This window comes from Emys orbicularis, chromosome 10, assembly GCF_028017835.1.
Source record: "Emys orbicularis isolate rEmyOrb1 chromosome 10, rEmyOrb1.hap1, whole genome shotgun sequence".
Taxonomy (NCBI): domain Eukaryota; kingdom Metazoa; phylum Chordata; order Testudines; family Emydidae; genus Emys; species Emys orbicularis.
Window position 1 is genome coordinate 43,212,406 of NC_088692.1, and position 17,289 is coordinate 43,229,694.

Genomic DNA, 17,289 nt, shown 5'->3' on the forward strand with positions numbered 1-17,289 from the left:
GGTGGGCAAAAGACAAAGGGGACTTGCGCATGGGCACACAACAGGGCAATAGCAGGGCTGTGAATAGAACCCAGGTCTGCTAAGTGCTAGGCCCTGGACCCTCCTTGCCTTTCCTGAAGCAGGCTAGCGTGGAGGGGGAGCTCAGCTCCCCCCAAACACCACTCGCCTCCCCTCTGATATGCACAGGGGCTGCAGTCTGGGTGGCACAAGGCGAGGTGGGGGTGGAATTTGGTGGTTTCACTCCAATACTCGGGGGAAATGAGTTGCAGGTGAGCAGGCCCTGGGAGCAAAGGCATCTCTGCAGACATGGAGCATGTCCTGGACAGCGCAGCCTCCCTCACAGGCCTCAGCCTGGCCCTGGAGGGCCCCTCCCGCAGTGCGAGAGGCGGGTTCAGGCTCAGGCAGCCCTTGGTTTGTCTGGCAATGAGGGAGCCACCTGGGGGGTTGTCAAGGCTGTATCCCCACTTTGAACTTTAGGGTACAAGTGTGGGGGCCTGCATGAGGACTTCTAAGCTTAATTACCAGCTTAGTTCTGGTCCGCTGCCACCATTCCCTTCCCTGGGAAGCTTTGAGAAACTTTTCACCAATTCCCTGGTGAATACAGATCCAAACTCCTTGGATCTTAAAACAAGGAGAAATTGACCCTTCCCCCCCTCCTTCCTTTCACCAACTCCTGGTGAATACAGATCCAAACTCCTTGGATCTAAAAACAAGGAAAAATCAATCAGGTTCTTAAAAAGAAGGCTTTTAATTAAAGAAAAAGGTAAAAATCATCTCTGTAAAATCAGTATGGAAAATAACTTTACAGGGTAATCAAACTTAAAGAGCTCAGAGGACCCCCCTCTGTTTTAGGTTCAAAGTACAGCAAACAAAGATAAACACTCTAGTAAAAGGTACATTTACAAGTTGAGAAAACAAAGTAAAACTAAGACGTCTTGCCTGGCTTTTTACTTACAAGTTTGAAATATGAGAGACTTGTTTAGAAAGATGGGGAGAACCTGGATTGATGTCTGGTCCCTCTCAGTCCCAAGAGCGAACGACCCCTTAAACAAAGAGCACACCAAAGCCTTCCCCCCCCCCCCAAGATTTGAAAGTATCTTGTCCCCTTATTGGTCCTTTGGGTCAGGTGTCAGCCAGGTTACCCGAGCTTCTTAACCCTTTACAGGTAAAAGGATTTTGGAGTCTCTGGCCAGGAGGGATTTTATAGTACTGTACACAGGAGAGCTGTTACCCTTCCCTTTATAGTTATGACAGGGGTGGTTTGTGTAAAGCAGGCTGCTCTAGGACCAGCCACTCTGTGCACATTTGATCACGAAACTGCTGGTCAGTCCCGGCTGGCCAGGGCCGGAGTCAGGCTGGTGACCAAGGACCTGATTCAGTGACCAGCTGAGCGAAGTGTGTGTGTGGGAGGGGGTTTGCATTGGCTGCAATGGCTGGTAGATAAGGGAAAGGCACCAGGTCCCATTAACAATGCCCTGAGCCCTCCATCCAAACATTTCCTGATGGAACCAAGCACCTGTGTCCAGCCACATTACCCCACTGGTGGAGTCTCCAGACTGAGCGGCTTTGGTTCATCCACTGCAGATCTTCCCCACCCCCACAGACTTCTAGTAAGATGGGGTCCCTAACAGGGGATGGGATCTGGGGGGACACCTAGACCCTACTGGGAAATATCTGCGCTGAAATAGAGTCCTCATCCTTGAGCTAGCAGCACTGACGTGAGCTCTGGAGTCCGGCTTGGCAAACTCTTTGGGCTTCTGCCTTTCTCTGTTCTTGTGCTGCATCTCTCTGTCTTATGACATTCCTCATTTCTTTGGGTAGCTGAGCCAGGCAGCTTCATTTCATCGGCAGCAGAGCCACAAAGAGACCTTGCCCTCTTCTCATCAACCAACCTTGGACTGTAGACGTCCAAAATGGAAAAGACCGTTTCATCCATCCCCTTCCCTTGGCCACTGCAGGACATTCCATGGCTTATCCACTGTAGTTTTAAATGCCCCAACCCATGGAGTTGGAAGGCTCAGTCCCATTCCCAGCTCTTACAGCCATCCCAGCATTACAGTAGCACCCAAAGGCCCCAGGAGAGATCAGCAGCCTGCTCTAGTCTATGCAGGTTCTTCTCTTACCCTCCTCACCACAGTGTCTGAGCACCTTCCACGAGTGCATTTGTCATGTCTGCTTCTCTTGTCCCCCAGGGAAAAGCCTGTGCTGGGTGCTGTACAAACACAGAGTAAGAGACAGTCCCTGCCCCAAAGAGCTGCCAGGCTATGAGACAAGAGAAGCAAAGGGGGGGAGGAGGAAGAAAGGAAGGATTGTTCTCCCCCCATTGAACTGATGGGGAACTGAGACCCAGAGAGGTCAAATGATTTAGTCAAGCTCACGGGGGACACAGGTGCTGAGCTGGGAACTGAGTCCCAATCTCAGTCCTCATTGGCCCCGTTTCCTTCCACCACTCCGGTGCCCACGCCCTGGGCTCACTCCACACTGATGTCGCCCACATGTCCTGCTCCCCCAAGGAGCATTTACCTTCCTTGTGTGGGAGCACAACACCTCAGTCAGGGACCCTCCCCTCCCTGGAATTCAGAGATTCCAAGGCCGGATTGGACCACTGTGATCCTCCTATGTAGCACTGGCCCTAGCTTTTATCCCCATCTGAGCAGCTCATGCACTTCAATGCATTTATCCTCTGCAGGGCACTGCTGTTATCCCCATAGTACAGGTGGGGAGCTGAGGCACAGGGACACCTAATGGCCTTCCCAAGGTGCCCCAGGAAGTCTGTGGCAGACCAGGGACCTGACCCGAATCCTCCTAAATCCTAAACTAGGAGCTTAATCACTAGGGGGAGGGATAGCTCAGTGGTTTGAGCATTGGCCTGTTAAACCCAGGGTTGTGAGTTCAATCCTTGAGGGGGCCATTTAGGGATCTGGGGTAAAAAAACGTTCTGGGGATTGGTCCTGCTTTGAGCAGGGGGTTGGACTAGATGACCTCCTGAGGTCCCTTCCACCCCTGATATTCTATGAAACCTTCCCTTTTCACCTCCATAGTGGTGCACAGCGTTTCTGAGATGGGTTCTGATCTCACTGCCAACCCACAGTAAATGCCATCTACTTCCTTTAAAATGACTCTGCAGTTGCATCACTTCAACTGGGCTCAGAGTCCAGCCCTGGGAACTTGCCATCTAGGTAAGACATGAGGGACTGGGTGAGATGTAGTGAGAGGTGACACAAGACTGGGGGAGGAGAGGGGGAGGGCCCAAAAGGCTGTGAGGTTGTCTGAATGGATAACGTATAAACAGGTTGGCTTCCCATTGTTATCATAGGTTGAGACTTTCAAAGCTGCCCAAGGGATCTGAACACCCAGCTTCCCTTACTATGTGGGAACTGGATGTCCAAATCCCCAATCACATCCTTAATTTATAAATTGTTGTTATTTCATTTCTCTTTTCATCTAGTTAGTTTTGCAGCTGACCCCAGGGCCCAGGCACTTTCATAGGGAAGTGCAACTCCAGATCTAAGAAAGTCTTATGACTCTGAGAAACTGCTCAGGCAAAGCAGCTATCACCTCTCCTCCCCCGCTAGCCATAGTGCCTGCCAATCACTGTGGTTTGAAAGCTTGCTAAGCAGCTGCTCCTGCAAGGGGAGTAGAGAGAGGAGTCAACCCAGTAAAAAAAATGCACCTCGGTCCTGCTCCCCACCCTTTTGCAGTTCCAGGCTTGGGCTCCACACAGCTCTGCCAATGCACCTTTGTCCTGAGTTGCAGTATCGCCTACTATCCCATAAGAACATAAGAACGGCTGTACTGGGTCAGACCAAAGGTCCATCCAGCCCAGTATCCTGTCTACCGACAGTGGCTCCACCCTCTGACAAACAGAGGCTAGGGACATCATTCCTTACCCATCCTGGCTAATAGCCATTAATGGACATAACCTCCATGAATTTATCCAGTTCTCTTTTAAACCCTGTTATAATCCTAGCCTTCACAACCATCCCATTTTGTAAACAGCCACTGAGTGCAGTGGGAACAAAATCCTGCGCATGCCCCTTGTCCAGCCTATGGGGTGGATTTGTGCTCAAAGATTTTGCAGTTAGGAAGAGCGCCTGCACTTCACCCTGTCCGAAAGCCAATCTGGGGAACACTTCACACAGCACAGGTGGTATCTGACGGCTGTTCATAGTTCTCTGAGTGAGCACACAACAGGGCCCGTATCTCAGGGCAGCTAGGAGCATTCTCTCCAATGTACTGCCAGCTCTCCTCTTTCCCCATCCTGCAGTTGCAGGAAAGCAAGCCTCTCCCCACTTCCCACTTCCCACTCCCTGGGCTGAACACTCATTGGCAGATCCGTTAGGCTTTCATGCCAGCTTTCTAAGTGAAAGGCCCTGATGCCAGAACCTGATTGCAGCTTTAAATACAGCAGGGAAATGAGCAGCAGACTGGATTGTAGCCCAGCGGGCGAGGGGGAGGGGCAGTGGAGTGAGGAAGAGGAGCAGGTGGAAGAGGAAGCTTTCTTAGGAACTGATCTCCTTTGCAGAGGTGAAGCAGACTGCCCTATTGTAATTTCCACTGTTCCCCTGAGCTCAGGCTGTAACCCAGCAGAGCATTCTCTTCCCCGCCCCCACCTTTTGGTGTTGATCTATTAATGGCCCCAACCCTGGGTGACCTGGCCGTATGACAAAGCTGGAATTCCTGACTGGGGTCTCATGAGGTCATGCTGCCCAAGGAGGAATCACCCTTATCTATTAACAAGACAGGGAGTGGATGGGAGCACGTACATCCCTGACGTGTCAGGATATAAGCCAGCATGACTTATTCAGCATAACAAGTGCACTTTTGCCCTGAGACACAGCTGGATGCAACTGGCTGGCTGCCACCCCTTGCACCTGGGAGCAGAGCGCAGGTCTCTTCCAGGCCCTGCCCCACCCTAGCCAGCCCAGCACCATGGGCTGAGGGGAAGCTGGGGCTGCCCTCACTGAACTCGTGGGTAGTTTTGGCCAGTGAGAGCATGGGACTGTTAGCACTGCTTAAAGCAAAACAGGTGCGAGCCAGCTTTCCTCACACGGCTCTGCCAATGCCCCTCCGTCCTCCCTGCAACACCCTGCTGCTCTCCCAGGCCCGGGACCCCTCAGGGCTCTGCCAATGCCCCTCCGTCCTCCCTGCAACCTCCTGCTGCTCTCCCAGGCCCGGGACCCCTCAGGGCTCTGCCAATGCCCCTCCGTCCTCCCTGCAACCTCCTGCTGCTCTCCCAGCCCGGGACCCCTCATGGCTCTGCCAATGCCCCTCCGTCCTCCCTGCAACCTCCTGCTGCTCTCCCAGGCCCGGGACCCCTCAGGGCTCTGCCAATGCCCCTCTGTCCTGACTTGTAGCTTTGCCTTCTGCTGTTAAACCTCTGAGCCTCTCTCGAGCCCAGACTGTCAATCAGACTAGACTGTGGGTTTGTTTGATGAGGTCACCAAATCGCCCCAGGGTCTAGTGTGAGACCCACCAAACTCATGGCACTGGTGACCTGTCCCATATTTGATCCCACATTTCCAGAGGTGAATCCAGTGCTTCTCTCTATGTTCAGGTGGGATTTGGGACCCCCCAGCCTCTGTGTTTTAGGGAAACCTAGATCCCTTTTCCCCAGCTGCATAGTATCCAGCTTGCTAGGGCACAGCCATGAGGTTCCCTGGGAAGGTAGCTGGCTCCCAGACACATTCCCATGCTCCATGGGGCCTTGTCATTGTGGACCATGCCCGCTCGGCTTCAGCAGCAGTGAGTAAAGGCAGAACGCTCTGCCTTAGACTAGCTGGAGCCAGGAGCATGCTGCAGACCCTGCTCTGCTGTAGCAAGCGCCAGGAAAGCCCCTGGGCCTTCTCCGGCCTAGTGTGTGGGAACCACTAGCCTGAGGAGAAGCCCCTTTGCTCCCAACCTCCATGGGCCTGGTGGAGTGAGGAAGAGAGTTGGGCTGAGGGAATATGCGGAAAGGGCAGGAGGAAAGTGGGCAAGTGTGGTCCAAGTCTCCATAGGCCATAGATGGAAGAAATTGGGACCCAAGGCTCCCTCCCCTCAGTCCCCTACATTCTGCCCCGTTGGGCCTTGGCATCACAGCATGATATGTGGGGGCCCCGATCCTGCCTAAAGCTGTCCCTGACAGTGATGGGCATTCAGGGGCGTGCACCATGAGTGCAGGATTGGGCCCTCTGCAGGAGGCATCTTGAAGCAGCAGGAGTGATCTAGAAGCCACGTGCTAGAATGCCAGCAGGGCTCCGGGTCTCGGTCATGGCTCAGGTATAAGCCCTTTCTGTTTGACAACGAATTCCCTAAGCAGTCGCCATGGCAGGCTATTCACAGCATGTGGGTAGGTTCTTCCTCAGCAGGGCTTGCCCTTGGCATCGCAGCACCACCCTCTAGTGCTTGAACTACAGGAACTGCTAGTCACAGTTCAGGGCAACTGCACATGGATTTCCCTGCTTGCGGTCCAGCAAGGGCCCCACAGCCGTCACCAGGGCCGGCTCTAACTTTTTTGCTGCCCCAAGCAGCAAAAAAAAGCGCCGCCCCCCCCCCCGCCGAGCACCGCGCCGCCGGAGCCCCCCTCCCCCCCCCGCCGAGCGCCGCGGCCCACACCGCCCCCCAGCTGAGCGCCGCGGCCCGCGCCGCCCCCCCCGCCGAGCGCCGCGCCGCCGGAGCACGCCCCCCCCCCCCGGAATGCCGCGCCGCGCTGCCCCCCCTGCCAAGCGCCGTGCCGCCGGAGCGCCCCCCCCACGGAATGCTGCACCGCGCCGCCGGAAACCCCCCGCTGAGCGCCACGCCACCGGCGCGCCCCCCGCCGAGCGCCTCGCCACCGGAGCACCCCCGCCCCTCCGCGGAATGCCGCGCCGCGCTGCCCCCCCACCCCGCCACCCCAAGATTGGCCGCCCCTTACCAGGTGCTGCCCCAAGCATGTGCTTGGTTGCCTGGTGCCTGGAGCCGGCCCTGGCCGTCACCTCTGGTGGGTGGAGACGGTGTCTCTCTCCTTCCTGAGCAGGGCTCTTCCAGGCTACACAGCTCCCTGCCTATGCTGCGATATCCCTGAAATCAAGTCAGCCTCAACGGCCTATGTCTGCCTGTTGCTTTCTCCTCAGAGGCTCTGAACAACGTAATCACCCACAGTGACAAGTTACCACCCTGCCCTTTCTAAGCAAGCCCATTTATTCTGAAGGTGAAAGCGTTAGAGAGAAAGCACATTAAAAACAATACAGAAACCTACACGCCTGCTGCTAAACTGACCAAAGATCACCCCGCAACTCCAACAAGGGCTCGGGGCAGTGAACTGTCCTTTCAACCCCATCAAGGAGTGGTTCTGTGGTTACAAGTGCACAGTAGCTGCTAGCTCAGAACAAGCACCCCCCTGACTCTGGGAGTCCCTCCTTCAGACATCTCAGGCCTTTGCGCTTTAGGGTCCAGAAACAGGTAATCAGCAGACAGCAGGTTTCTTCTCAGAGAATAGCTTCAAAAGGTTGGGTCCGGAGGTGGGAATCTGCCTTTCCCTCCTCCCAAGCATGTCCTAGGAAACCCACTTAACTTTGTCTATCCCAAAAATTCCTTCTTGTCTGGTACACTGATTAAAATGGTCCTTGGACATCCCTAACCCTTCCCAGGGTTTCCATTGCTCACATCTCCCCCTTAGAGAAGTTACATGCAGTCCCACAATAAGACATACATTTTGCATTTATAATACAACAGACTCTAAAGCTACTTAAACTTAATTCAGTAAGAGCTCCAAAGCATAGTGCAGGAATTGCCATATCTATCTCACCACTTCCTTCGCTGGCAGCAGTAGTAGACCAATACTGTCTAATAGAGCAGCCATTAGAGGGGGACATGATGCGCACTCTGCTAATGTGTTACAATGGAAAAGAAAGAAAGAAAGATCGATTGATCAGTTTCAGGGTTTTCTCTTTATTCCTCAGCCCGCAGTGATTTTAAAATATAATACCACCGGCTCTGTTCTGGCCATAATGTGAACCAGGCCATTATGGTCTTTTAGTTTTAATTTTTAAAAGGCTTGTTTTATTAATGCCTAAAACGCAGCTACTGCACTATGCATTCTCGCTGCTCTTTGAGTATGGATATCCCTAATAAGTACACCATAAAAGCCTCACGCTCAGAGGGATTGTGGTGCTCTCAGGTCATGTGCACATGTGCATATCTCTGCATTAGCACCAGCTTTGTGTCATCTGCAAATTTGATCAGTATGCTCTCTATACCTACATCCAGGTCACTTGAGACCTCCCTCCAATCTGACATCATTCCATTAACAGTTACTCTTTGTTTGCAATTGTTTAACCAACTATCCACTTAATGGTAGTTCTGTTGAGCCTGCATTCTCCAACTTACTTATCAGAATATCATGTCAGACTGTGACAAAAGCCTTGCTGAAGTCCAGGTATATTGAGTCCACCACTTTCCCCCATCCACCAAACAAGTTACCCTGCAAAAGAAGGAAATCAAGCTGGTTTGGTATGATTTGTTCTTGGTAAATCCATGCTGGCTGGTAATGCTCACCCCTCCATCCTCCAGGTATTCACAAATGGGATGTTTTTTACATTGCTCTAGTAGCTTCCCAGGTACAGATGTCAGGCTGACTGGTCTATAGTTCGTTCCCCGGCTCCTCCTTTCCTCCCTTTTTAAAGATTGGCACTACGTTAGCCCTTCTCCAGTCTTTCAGGACCTCTCCTGAGGCCTTCCTTCCTTTTATGACCCCTCACAGCTGTCCCATTATCATTAGCAGGATTAGATTATGGTAGCATCTAGTGGCCGGTTATGATCGAGGCCCCATTGCACTAGGTGTTGTACATGCTCATACAAAGAGACAGTCCCTGCCCAAAGACCTTCCAGGGTAAATAAACAAGAGGTGGGAGCCAGGGAGTATCTTTATCCAATCTCACAGCTGGGGAACTGTGATACAGAGAGACGTAGGGACTTGGCCAAGGTCACACAGAGGATCTGTGGCAGAGCTGGGAATTTCCCTAACACAACATGAGCATCTGTCCTCACTCTAATCCCATTGCTTTACCTTTAGAAAAGTGCAAGAGGATATGAATTTCACTTAAACTCCTCTCACCTCTTCCTCCTTGCTAGTATTTACAGGACCAGCTAGCAATCCAGGACCCACTGTGCTAGGCTCTGCACACACACAGTATGGCCTTGGCCACATGGGAAAGGTTTTCCTGTACAACCTCAGGTGTGAATCGAAAGCGATCTCATTACACCAGTACACCTCTACCCCGATATAACGCGACCCGATATAACACGAATTCGGATATAACGTGGTAAAGCAGTGCTCCGGGGGGACAGGGCTGCGCACTCTGGTGGATCAAAGCAAGTTCGATATAACGCGGTTTCACCTATAACGCGGTAAGGTTTTTTGGCTCATGAGGACAGCGTTATATCGAGGTAAAGGTGAATAACCCCTCTAGATACGCTCTCCTCTGGGACAAGAGGGCCTTTTGGGAAGGTGTCACTTGGGAAGGAGTTTAAGCTAAACTGAGAAAGCAACGTATACCAGACCCCATGGGGGGTAGTACTGTCTGACTATACCTGTATAACTGCACCAAGATCTCTGCCCTCTGGACACAAGGCCACTGAGACAGTGCCTGGTCTGATGGATTATAGCCAGAATAGCCAAGAGAGACAAAGAGTTGGAGGGGATGTGATTTGCCCCAGGGAGCTAGCAGGGCAGAGACAGGAATAGACCCCAGGCCGGAGGCCCACTCCAGGTCACCGGAGCCTCCTGCCTCTGTAGACACATGCCTGAAACAAACAAGACCGTGAGATCTTCTCCACAAGCTGCTACAGACAAACGCACCCCCAGCCCACAAGCTGAGGGAGGCAGCCGAAGCCAGAGCTTTCCATTCCCTGACATCTCCTGGTTCGCATTCTCTGCCTCAGCATCAGCCGCAGCTTCTCAGGTTTCTCTCGGGGGGGCCCCCACTCCTGGATTTTGTTTCTGAATGGTCAGGATGGGGGATGTGCCAGCCGATTTTGCACAACCGCCCCCAGCCCATTCTGAGCACCATGGATGGCTCCTCGGCAGCCCTTTGTGCTTCCCAAGAGCTCTTCTTGTGTCTGAACAGAGAGCCATCTTCTTACTGAGCGGAGGGACAAAAGCCACCACAGTCGGGCCTCATTAGAGCTCCCTTGATGGAAACAATGGAGGCGGCTGCATCCCAGAGCGGGTTCCTTTACAGGAGCGTGTGGGGTGGGGGAGGCTGTGAGGCAGGCAGGGGGGCCTGGGGAAGCTCATGGGCCAAATTGATTCGTTCTGTTGTCAGTATTTTCTTCTACCCCACGCCTCTCTGCCAGATGGAGCACCTGCCAGTCATGCCTCGACCTTCCCTGTTCCCTCCCCTTGCCTTCTCCACGCGGTTGCACCTCCCCTCCTGCCCACGCCATGCCTGGGATGATCTGGTACCAAGGAAGTGGGCTGAGCTGGCTCAGCTAACCAATAGGAGACAGCAGGCCCAGGATCCAAACAAGAGCAAGGTCATGAGTGCGTCTGCTCCCTCTTGCAGGAGGGAAAGGGGCCGGCAGATTTTGTCACAAGCTTCTCCCATAACTACAGATCCTGAGACCCCCTCCCTGCCCAGGATCCAGCCCCACTGGCCCCACTCTGTACTGCACTGCAGCTCTGTATTGCACAATAGTAGGCCCCATTGTGCTAGGTGCTGTACAAGCGCATAGTGAGAGATAGACCCTGCCCCACAGAGCTGCCAGGCTAAGGCATACAAAGCATGGGAGGAGAAACTGAGGCACAAAGCGGGAAAGTGACTTGCCCATGGTCATGCAGCAGCTCAGTGGCACAGCTGGGAGTAGCCCTGAGGTCTCCTGACTGATCTCCTAGCTCCAGACCGCACTGCCTTCCCCTAGCTTTGGCTGACTTGTCCCGGTTGCACCGTTTCACCCAGCACTGCATCAGTTCTGCTTGCCTGCATAGCCAGTCCATGCTGCCTGTGGCATCTGTTTCTCCTTAGGCCCTGCACAGGCTGGCTTTGTCCACCCCACCCAGGGGCTGATCAGGCCAACTGACCAGCCCAGCCACAGCAAACTGCCTCCCGACTGCTGTTTCCTTCTGCCACCCTTGCTGCATATGTGGATCCACTGACAGACCGGCTCTCTGCCCTGCATTCCCCAGCAGGTCTCCCCACGGGCCTGTGCAGCTCGAAGGGTTCTGCCTTCCTGGTGTTCAGCTGTGCATGACCCCTGATCCCCCAGCTTCCTTGCTGTGCCCACTAAGTGCCCTCTACCAGCCCCTGAGACCTGTCTCCTTTCTCAGCCAACACTGGTCCTCATACAGGCACGAATCCCATTTTAGTCCATGAAGATTTTGCTTTGCATAGGGACTGTAGGAAAAGTCCTGGGAGACGCTGCTCTGCTTATCCTCCCTGGGGAAGGATGAGCTGGGGGAAAAGTACAGCACTGGGAATGGGAAGAATTAGGTTGTACTCCTGGCTCTGCTGGACATATCATTGCCCCACTCTGTGCCTCAGTTTCCCTGTCCATAAAATGAGGCTGATGACCTTTGTCTGTCACTGGGATGTGATCAGTTAATGTCTGCAAAGCACTGTGAGAAAGGCACAGCATCCCGATGACATACCAACGTATCGATTCCCCTTCCCCGAGCCCCAGGGCTGCCCCGCTAGCCGACTGTGTGCTAACAGGGCCCTTGCCAGCCAAAGAAAGAGAAGCCAGGGATTAGCCAGTGTCTGGTCCTGGGGGACACAGGAGTCCAATGTGCAGGACTTGGGAGCTGCATGCACAAGTATCAGGCAGACCTAGAAGTCCCTGTGGCTATTCATGTGTTTAGAACACGGGCCAAGGGAAGGACCGTGAGTGGATTCCTGCCACGACCCAGAAGGGGCTCTGGTCCTGGAACCAGCAGGCAGGAAAGGAGGAGCCTGAGATGGACTTCATTTTCAATTGAAAATATGTCCTTGTTTTGAAGGAGCAAAATCTTTGACAGCCTCTGGTGCTGGAAGAGCTGAGCTGGGTCTGTGAAGCTGTCCCATCCCAGGCTGTGATGGCGTTAGGGTCTGGTAGCAAAACCGAGTCAGGTGGAAAACTCAGGCCCCTGCAATGCCCCCAGTGCTCTATTAGCACACTGGTGGCAGATGCAAATCACATGCAATGGAGCCACAAAGCCAGAGCACAGAGAGGGAGGACCTAGGGGGTGCACAGAGCCGGTGCCTGCCATGCATCCCCTGCAGAGACCCTGGTTGCAAAGAAGATGGTTGGGTGAAGATTTGCACCCCCAGGGCAGGAGGGGCTAGTGCGATGCTGCTGTATTTGCAGGGCTGCTTACTCCCTCTGCCATGGGGCTCACTCTCCTCCTCTGAAACCACTCTGCTTTGTGGGTCTTTGGTGCACCTGGCAGGTGAATCCTTTCCTGCCAGCCAGTGCAGCAGCTGGGGCTGCTGGGAAGCCCCTTTGGAGGGGCTGCTTGGCCCCCTCCTTTCCCAGCACACTCCCCCGGGGGAGGGGAGGCTGGCATCGAAGAGGCTATACTTTAGGGAGCTGCTTAAAGTCTGCTCCTGCTTGGGACTAATTGTAAAGCTTGACCCAAACCCTGCTATACCACAGCCAGGCGGAACCTGACCTGAGGCCCAGAGTGCCAAGGGGTTTTCATACCCGACCTGACCTGAACACGACACCTCTAGTTGGCTTGGGGTTGGGTGCTCCTTCCTGGGCCTAGGGGGCACTGTGCTGCTGGGGGTGCTGGGTTTGGGAGGATTCCGAAGCCCTGACTGCTTCTCCGATGTCCTGGCCAAACTCCACTTAGGCGATGAAGTGCTAAGTCCCCATCCCACTCCAGCTATCTCTCGTGTCCTCCATCAGTGCAGTGTCTGGCTCTGGCTGGACAGGGAGTGTGGCACCAGTGACAAGCCTCGGCACAGATGGGTCGTGCTGCTGTCAGATGGGACTTGCACTAGGTTAGCCTCTCCAGGACAAAATCCCTGGCAAAGAAAGGACCAAGATGGTGTCATCATGGCTTCTGCATTACACCCCAGAGCAGTCTGCAATCTGGGGAGGTTGGAGTAAAACGGGCCCCCTACATATTAATGTATTGGGCAGAGCCTCAGCTGGGGTAAATCGGAGTACTGATGGAACTATGGTGAGGATCTGGCCCCATGGGTGTAAATCTGCAAAGTATTTGGGTGCATGCAGAGCCCCCCTAGACTGGATCTGCATGCTGCCCTTTGGGGAGGAGGAACTTCAACTCAGCTGGCGGGAAGTTGCTCTGGGTTCACCCAGGCCAAGCTGCCAAGCAAAGCTCCTTGGCAGTGCAGCCTGCTCTCCTCCCCATGGCCATCAGGCCGGGGATGAGTTTAACAGTACAAAGTGCTGGTTCTTGGGAGAGCTGAGCTGCGGTGTGCTGAGCAGCAGGGCGAGCCAGGCAGCGAGTTGCAGGGAGAGCGGGTGACTGTAGATTACACCTGTACAGAAATCTAACCGGAGTGCAGCCAGGGCAGTGCATGCCGGGTAGGCATCAGCCAGGCCTGGGAATCCTCCTCAAGGACAGAGAGAAGGAGAAGGCTGGGCTTTACTGCTGGTGTAAATCAGGCATCAGGAGAGTTATACACTGGTGTAAATGAGAGGCGAATTGGACCCAGCATGTTTAAATACAGTGGCTTCCAAGCTAGCGCACCCCTCCAGCAACTCTGTTTGTGCCTCCCCATGCCGGCTGTTCTCTGATCTGCCCATTTCTGACCCAGCCTTGTCTCAGCCCAATCAGCAGCCTGACCTGTCTGAATGCCTCGGGCTTTGTTCTTCCTCCACAGGGGGCAGAGAGGGACAGTGAAAGAGGTGAGGCCTGGCAGAGCCAGAAGGAGAGAGCTGGAGGAAAGAGGAAGAGACACTGGGAGCAAGGGGGCAGAGAGCAGCCGATAGACGAATGCAAGCGGAAGAGAAAACCATTGTAGGAGAGCATGAGACAGAGAGGGAGAAACAGGGGAATTAAGTGTATCTCAGAGCAAGGGGAACAGCCAGACCTGGATACAGTCATGGGAGGCAGCCAGGGGCCTTGTGCCAGTGGGAAGCAGAACAGGAAGTAGTTTGACCCATGCAATCTCCTAACGCCGCCTATACCACACTGGGTAGTGTCGTATGGTGGAGAGACACGCTTAGCATGAGATGCGTGGTTGTCAGCATCTATGATTGGCACGTCAAAGGAAACACCAAGCAGGATTCCCGCACCCTGATGCAGCGCCCCGGCATGTCTTATTACTTGTACTGGAGGCAGCATTGTTCACACCCACTAATATAAACCCCACCCCCAGCCTAGGCAGTGGGAACTTGCTACCGGGACACCACTGGGAGCTCTGGACCTCCAGCATACGTGAAGCTCTACAAAAAAAGGTCTTCCAATGTGCCACACTCCTACTCTGCAGCTCTCCTCCAGCCCCTGCCAGTCAGGGACTTAGGGGCATCTGCCACTGACTTTCTCTCCTGACTCCCGTCACCACTCAGAGGTGGTTGCAGCCCATCAGAAACTGCCCTACCATGTGTCCTTCCAGTCCCAGAGCCTTTGCCTAAGCAAAGTTCCTCCTGCATGCTCAACTGGATGTGAGCAACCTTCCCCGAAGGCAGATGCTGGGGGAGCCACAAACAAGTCTGGGGAGTGTTGCAGAAGCATGATTCAGCTGATTAGCTGGAGCTTCTCTAATGACACAGGCCTCTTGGGCCAGTGGAAACAGCCTGGAGAACAGCCTTGCTCCTAGCATGTCAATACTTTCAGGCCCAGCCTGACAGCAAAAAATACTAGCTGGAAGCTTTCAGGAGTTTCAGTGACATTTCTATTTGGGTTTGGCAGTTGAGGGTGTGTGCAGATTAGTTCCTGACCCATTTTGCCCACCTTTGTTAAAAACTAGGCTGAGTCCCACCAAAATTCATCTTACCTGTGGCCTCCAATCCAGCACAAACCTAGCTCTGCGATGGAGAGGAAATGCCAGTGCATCGCACACCTGCACAGTGCTGCTCTGTCTCCCTCTCGGGGCCAGGAGAAAGAGCAGTTTGAGTCTGCTGATGGCTTTGAGAGCACAGAGTCTTTTAGCTCAGGCAGTGGAGTCTCTCGCTTTCAGATCCAATGGTCCCAGGTGTGACGGGTTTGGGCACAGAGACCACCTTGGGACTGTCACCTGACGTGCTGAGCCCATTTTCCCTGCCAGTTTGGGACTCCAGAACCCTGTCTTGTTGAGCCACACACGCTAGCCTGCTGCAACACAGACCCAGGTCTGGTCCACACCCCCAAAGCTGCAGACTTTAACCAAAAAACACTCCGCAAGTACTCGTGTCTCCAGCACCCAGACACCCAGCTCCCAATGGGATCCAAACCCCAAATAAATCCATTTTACCCTGTATAAAGCTTATACAGGGTAAAATCATAAATTGTCCGCCCTCTATAATACTGATAGAGAGATATGCACAGCTGTTTGCTCCCCCAGGTATTAATCACTTACTCTGGGTTAATTAATAAACAAAAGTGACTTTATTCAATATAAAAAGTAGGATTTAAGTGGTTTCAAGTAATAACAGACAGAACATAATAAGTTACCAAGCAAAATAAAACAAAGCACGCAAGTCGAAGCCTAATACAGTTAAGAAACTGAATACAGGTAAATCTCACCCTCAGAGATGGTCCAATAAGCTTCTTTCACAGACTAGACTCCTTCTTAGTCTAGGCCCAATCCTTTCCCCTGGTACAGTTCAGGTGGCAACTAGGGGATTTCTCATGACTGCAGCCCCCTTTGTTCTGTTTCACCCCCTTTTATATCTTTGGCACAAGGCAGGAATCCTTTGTCTCTCTCTGGGTTCCCATCCTTCCTTCTAAATGGAAAAGAACCAGGTTTAAGATGGATTCCAGTACCAGGTGACACGGTCACATGTCCTGTGAGACCCCCAAACCTCCATTCTTTCCAGCCTGACTCACATGAACACAGGAAGGCTTACAAGTAAACAGAGCCATTTACAACCAATTGTCCTGGTTAATGGGAGCCATCAAGATTCTAAACCACCATTAATGGCCCACACTTTGCATAGTTACAATAGGACTTCAGAGTAATACTTCATATTTCTAGCTTCAGATACAAGCATGATACATTCATACAAATAGGATGAACACACTTAGTAGATTATAAGCTCTGTAATGATACCTTACAAGAGACCTTTTGCATAAAGCATATTCCAGTTACATTATATTCACACTTATAAGCATATTTCCATAACACATATGGAGTGCAATGTCACACCAGGTTCAAGCCCTCCTAGGGCTGGCCCGCCCAGTGGGACTGCGTTACGTTAAGGCTGGCCCACTTGCCTGCTGTGGAGTGGTCCCGCCAGCCCCCTGATTGCTCTCTCACTCTGTCTTCATGCAGGTAGTGAGCCAGATTGACAAGCTGACGTCGGATTTTGAGTTTGAGCTGGAGCCGGACGACTGGACCACAGCCACAGTGAGCAGCACATCCAGCAGCGAGAAAGGGGGTGGCACGTTTGACCTCAGCCAGCTGGATTTCATGACCTCAGACATCCTCTCTGACAGCTGGGAGTTCTGCTCCTTCCTGGAGGTTTCCACCCCGTCAGACTCTGGGGACGGCTCGGAGCAGCAGCCAGGCCGCCAGCCAGACTACCGGCTGATGAACGGCGGAGTGCTGACCCCTAACGGACCCCGGGTGGAGACGCCCGACTCTTCCAGCGAGGAGGCCTTCAGCTCCGGCCCCAACCTGAAAGCCCAGCACCAGAGGACGCCGGGCATAAGGGAGCGGGTCCGCTTCAGTGACAAGGTGCTCTACCACGCCTTGTGTTGTGACGATGATGACGGGAACAGCCAGGAAGGCACCGGTGGGGTGCCACTGCCCGAGGACCTACCGGAGGAGCCCATCGAGGCGGGGCACAAGCCGCCGGCTCGGCCCGCTGCCAATCTGCCGCCGCCGCAGCGGCACTCTCCTCACCTGAGTGCCACTCAGCAACGGAAACTGATGAGGAACAGCAGCACACAGACCGTGTCGGACAAAAGCACCCAGACGGTGCTTCCCTATGTATCGGCCAAGCAGAAAATCAAAGGCAAAAACTGAGCAGGGGTGGGGGTGGGGAGGAATCGGAGCAATGGGGACTGATCAGAGCAGGGGGAGGGGCAGAAATATATATATATATATATATATATTTAAATAAATCAAAATACTACTAATAAAAACAAAAAAAAGGTGGAAAACTAATAACAATAATGTCCAGCTACCTAACTGTCATTTTTGAGGCTCAGGGAATTTGAAATTATTTGCTGAACAA

At 53.3% G+C, this 17,289-nt stretch overlaps 1 protein-coding gene across 1 annotated transcript in view; it reads left to right on the forward strand.

The window, feature by feature from the left end:
* Positions 1–17,078, forward strand: part of INSYN1 (inhibitory synaptic factor 1) — an 87,829-nt gene extending 70,751 nt beyond the window's left edge. Inside the window, exon 2 of the mRNA XM_065412594.1 lies at positions 16,383–17,078. Coding sequence (XP_065268666.1) covers positions 16,383–17,078 — 696 coding nt within the window. The remainder of the gene's footprint in view (positions 1–16,382) is intronic.
* Positions 17,079–17,289: the final 211 nt, after the last annotated feature.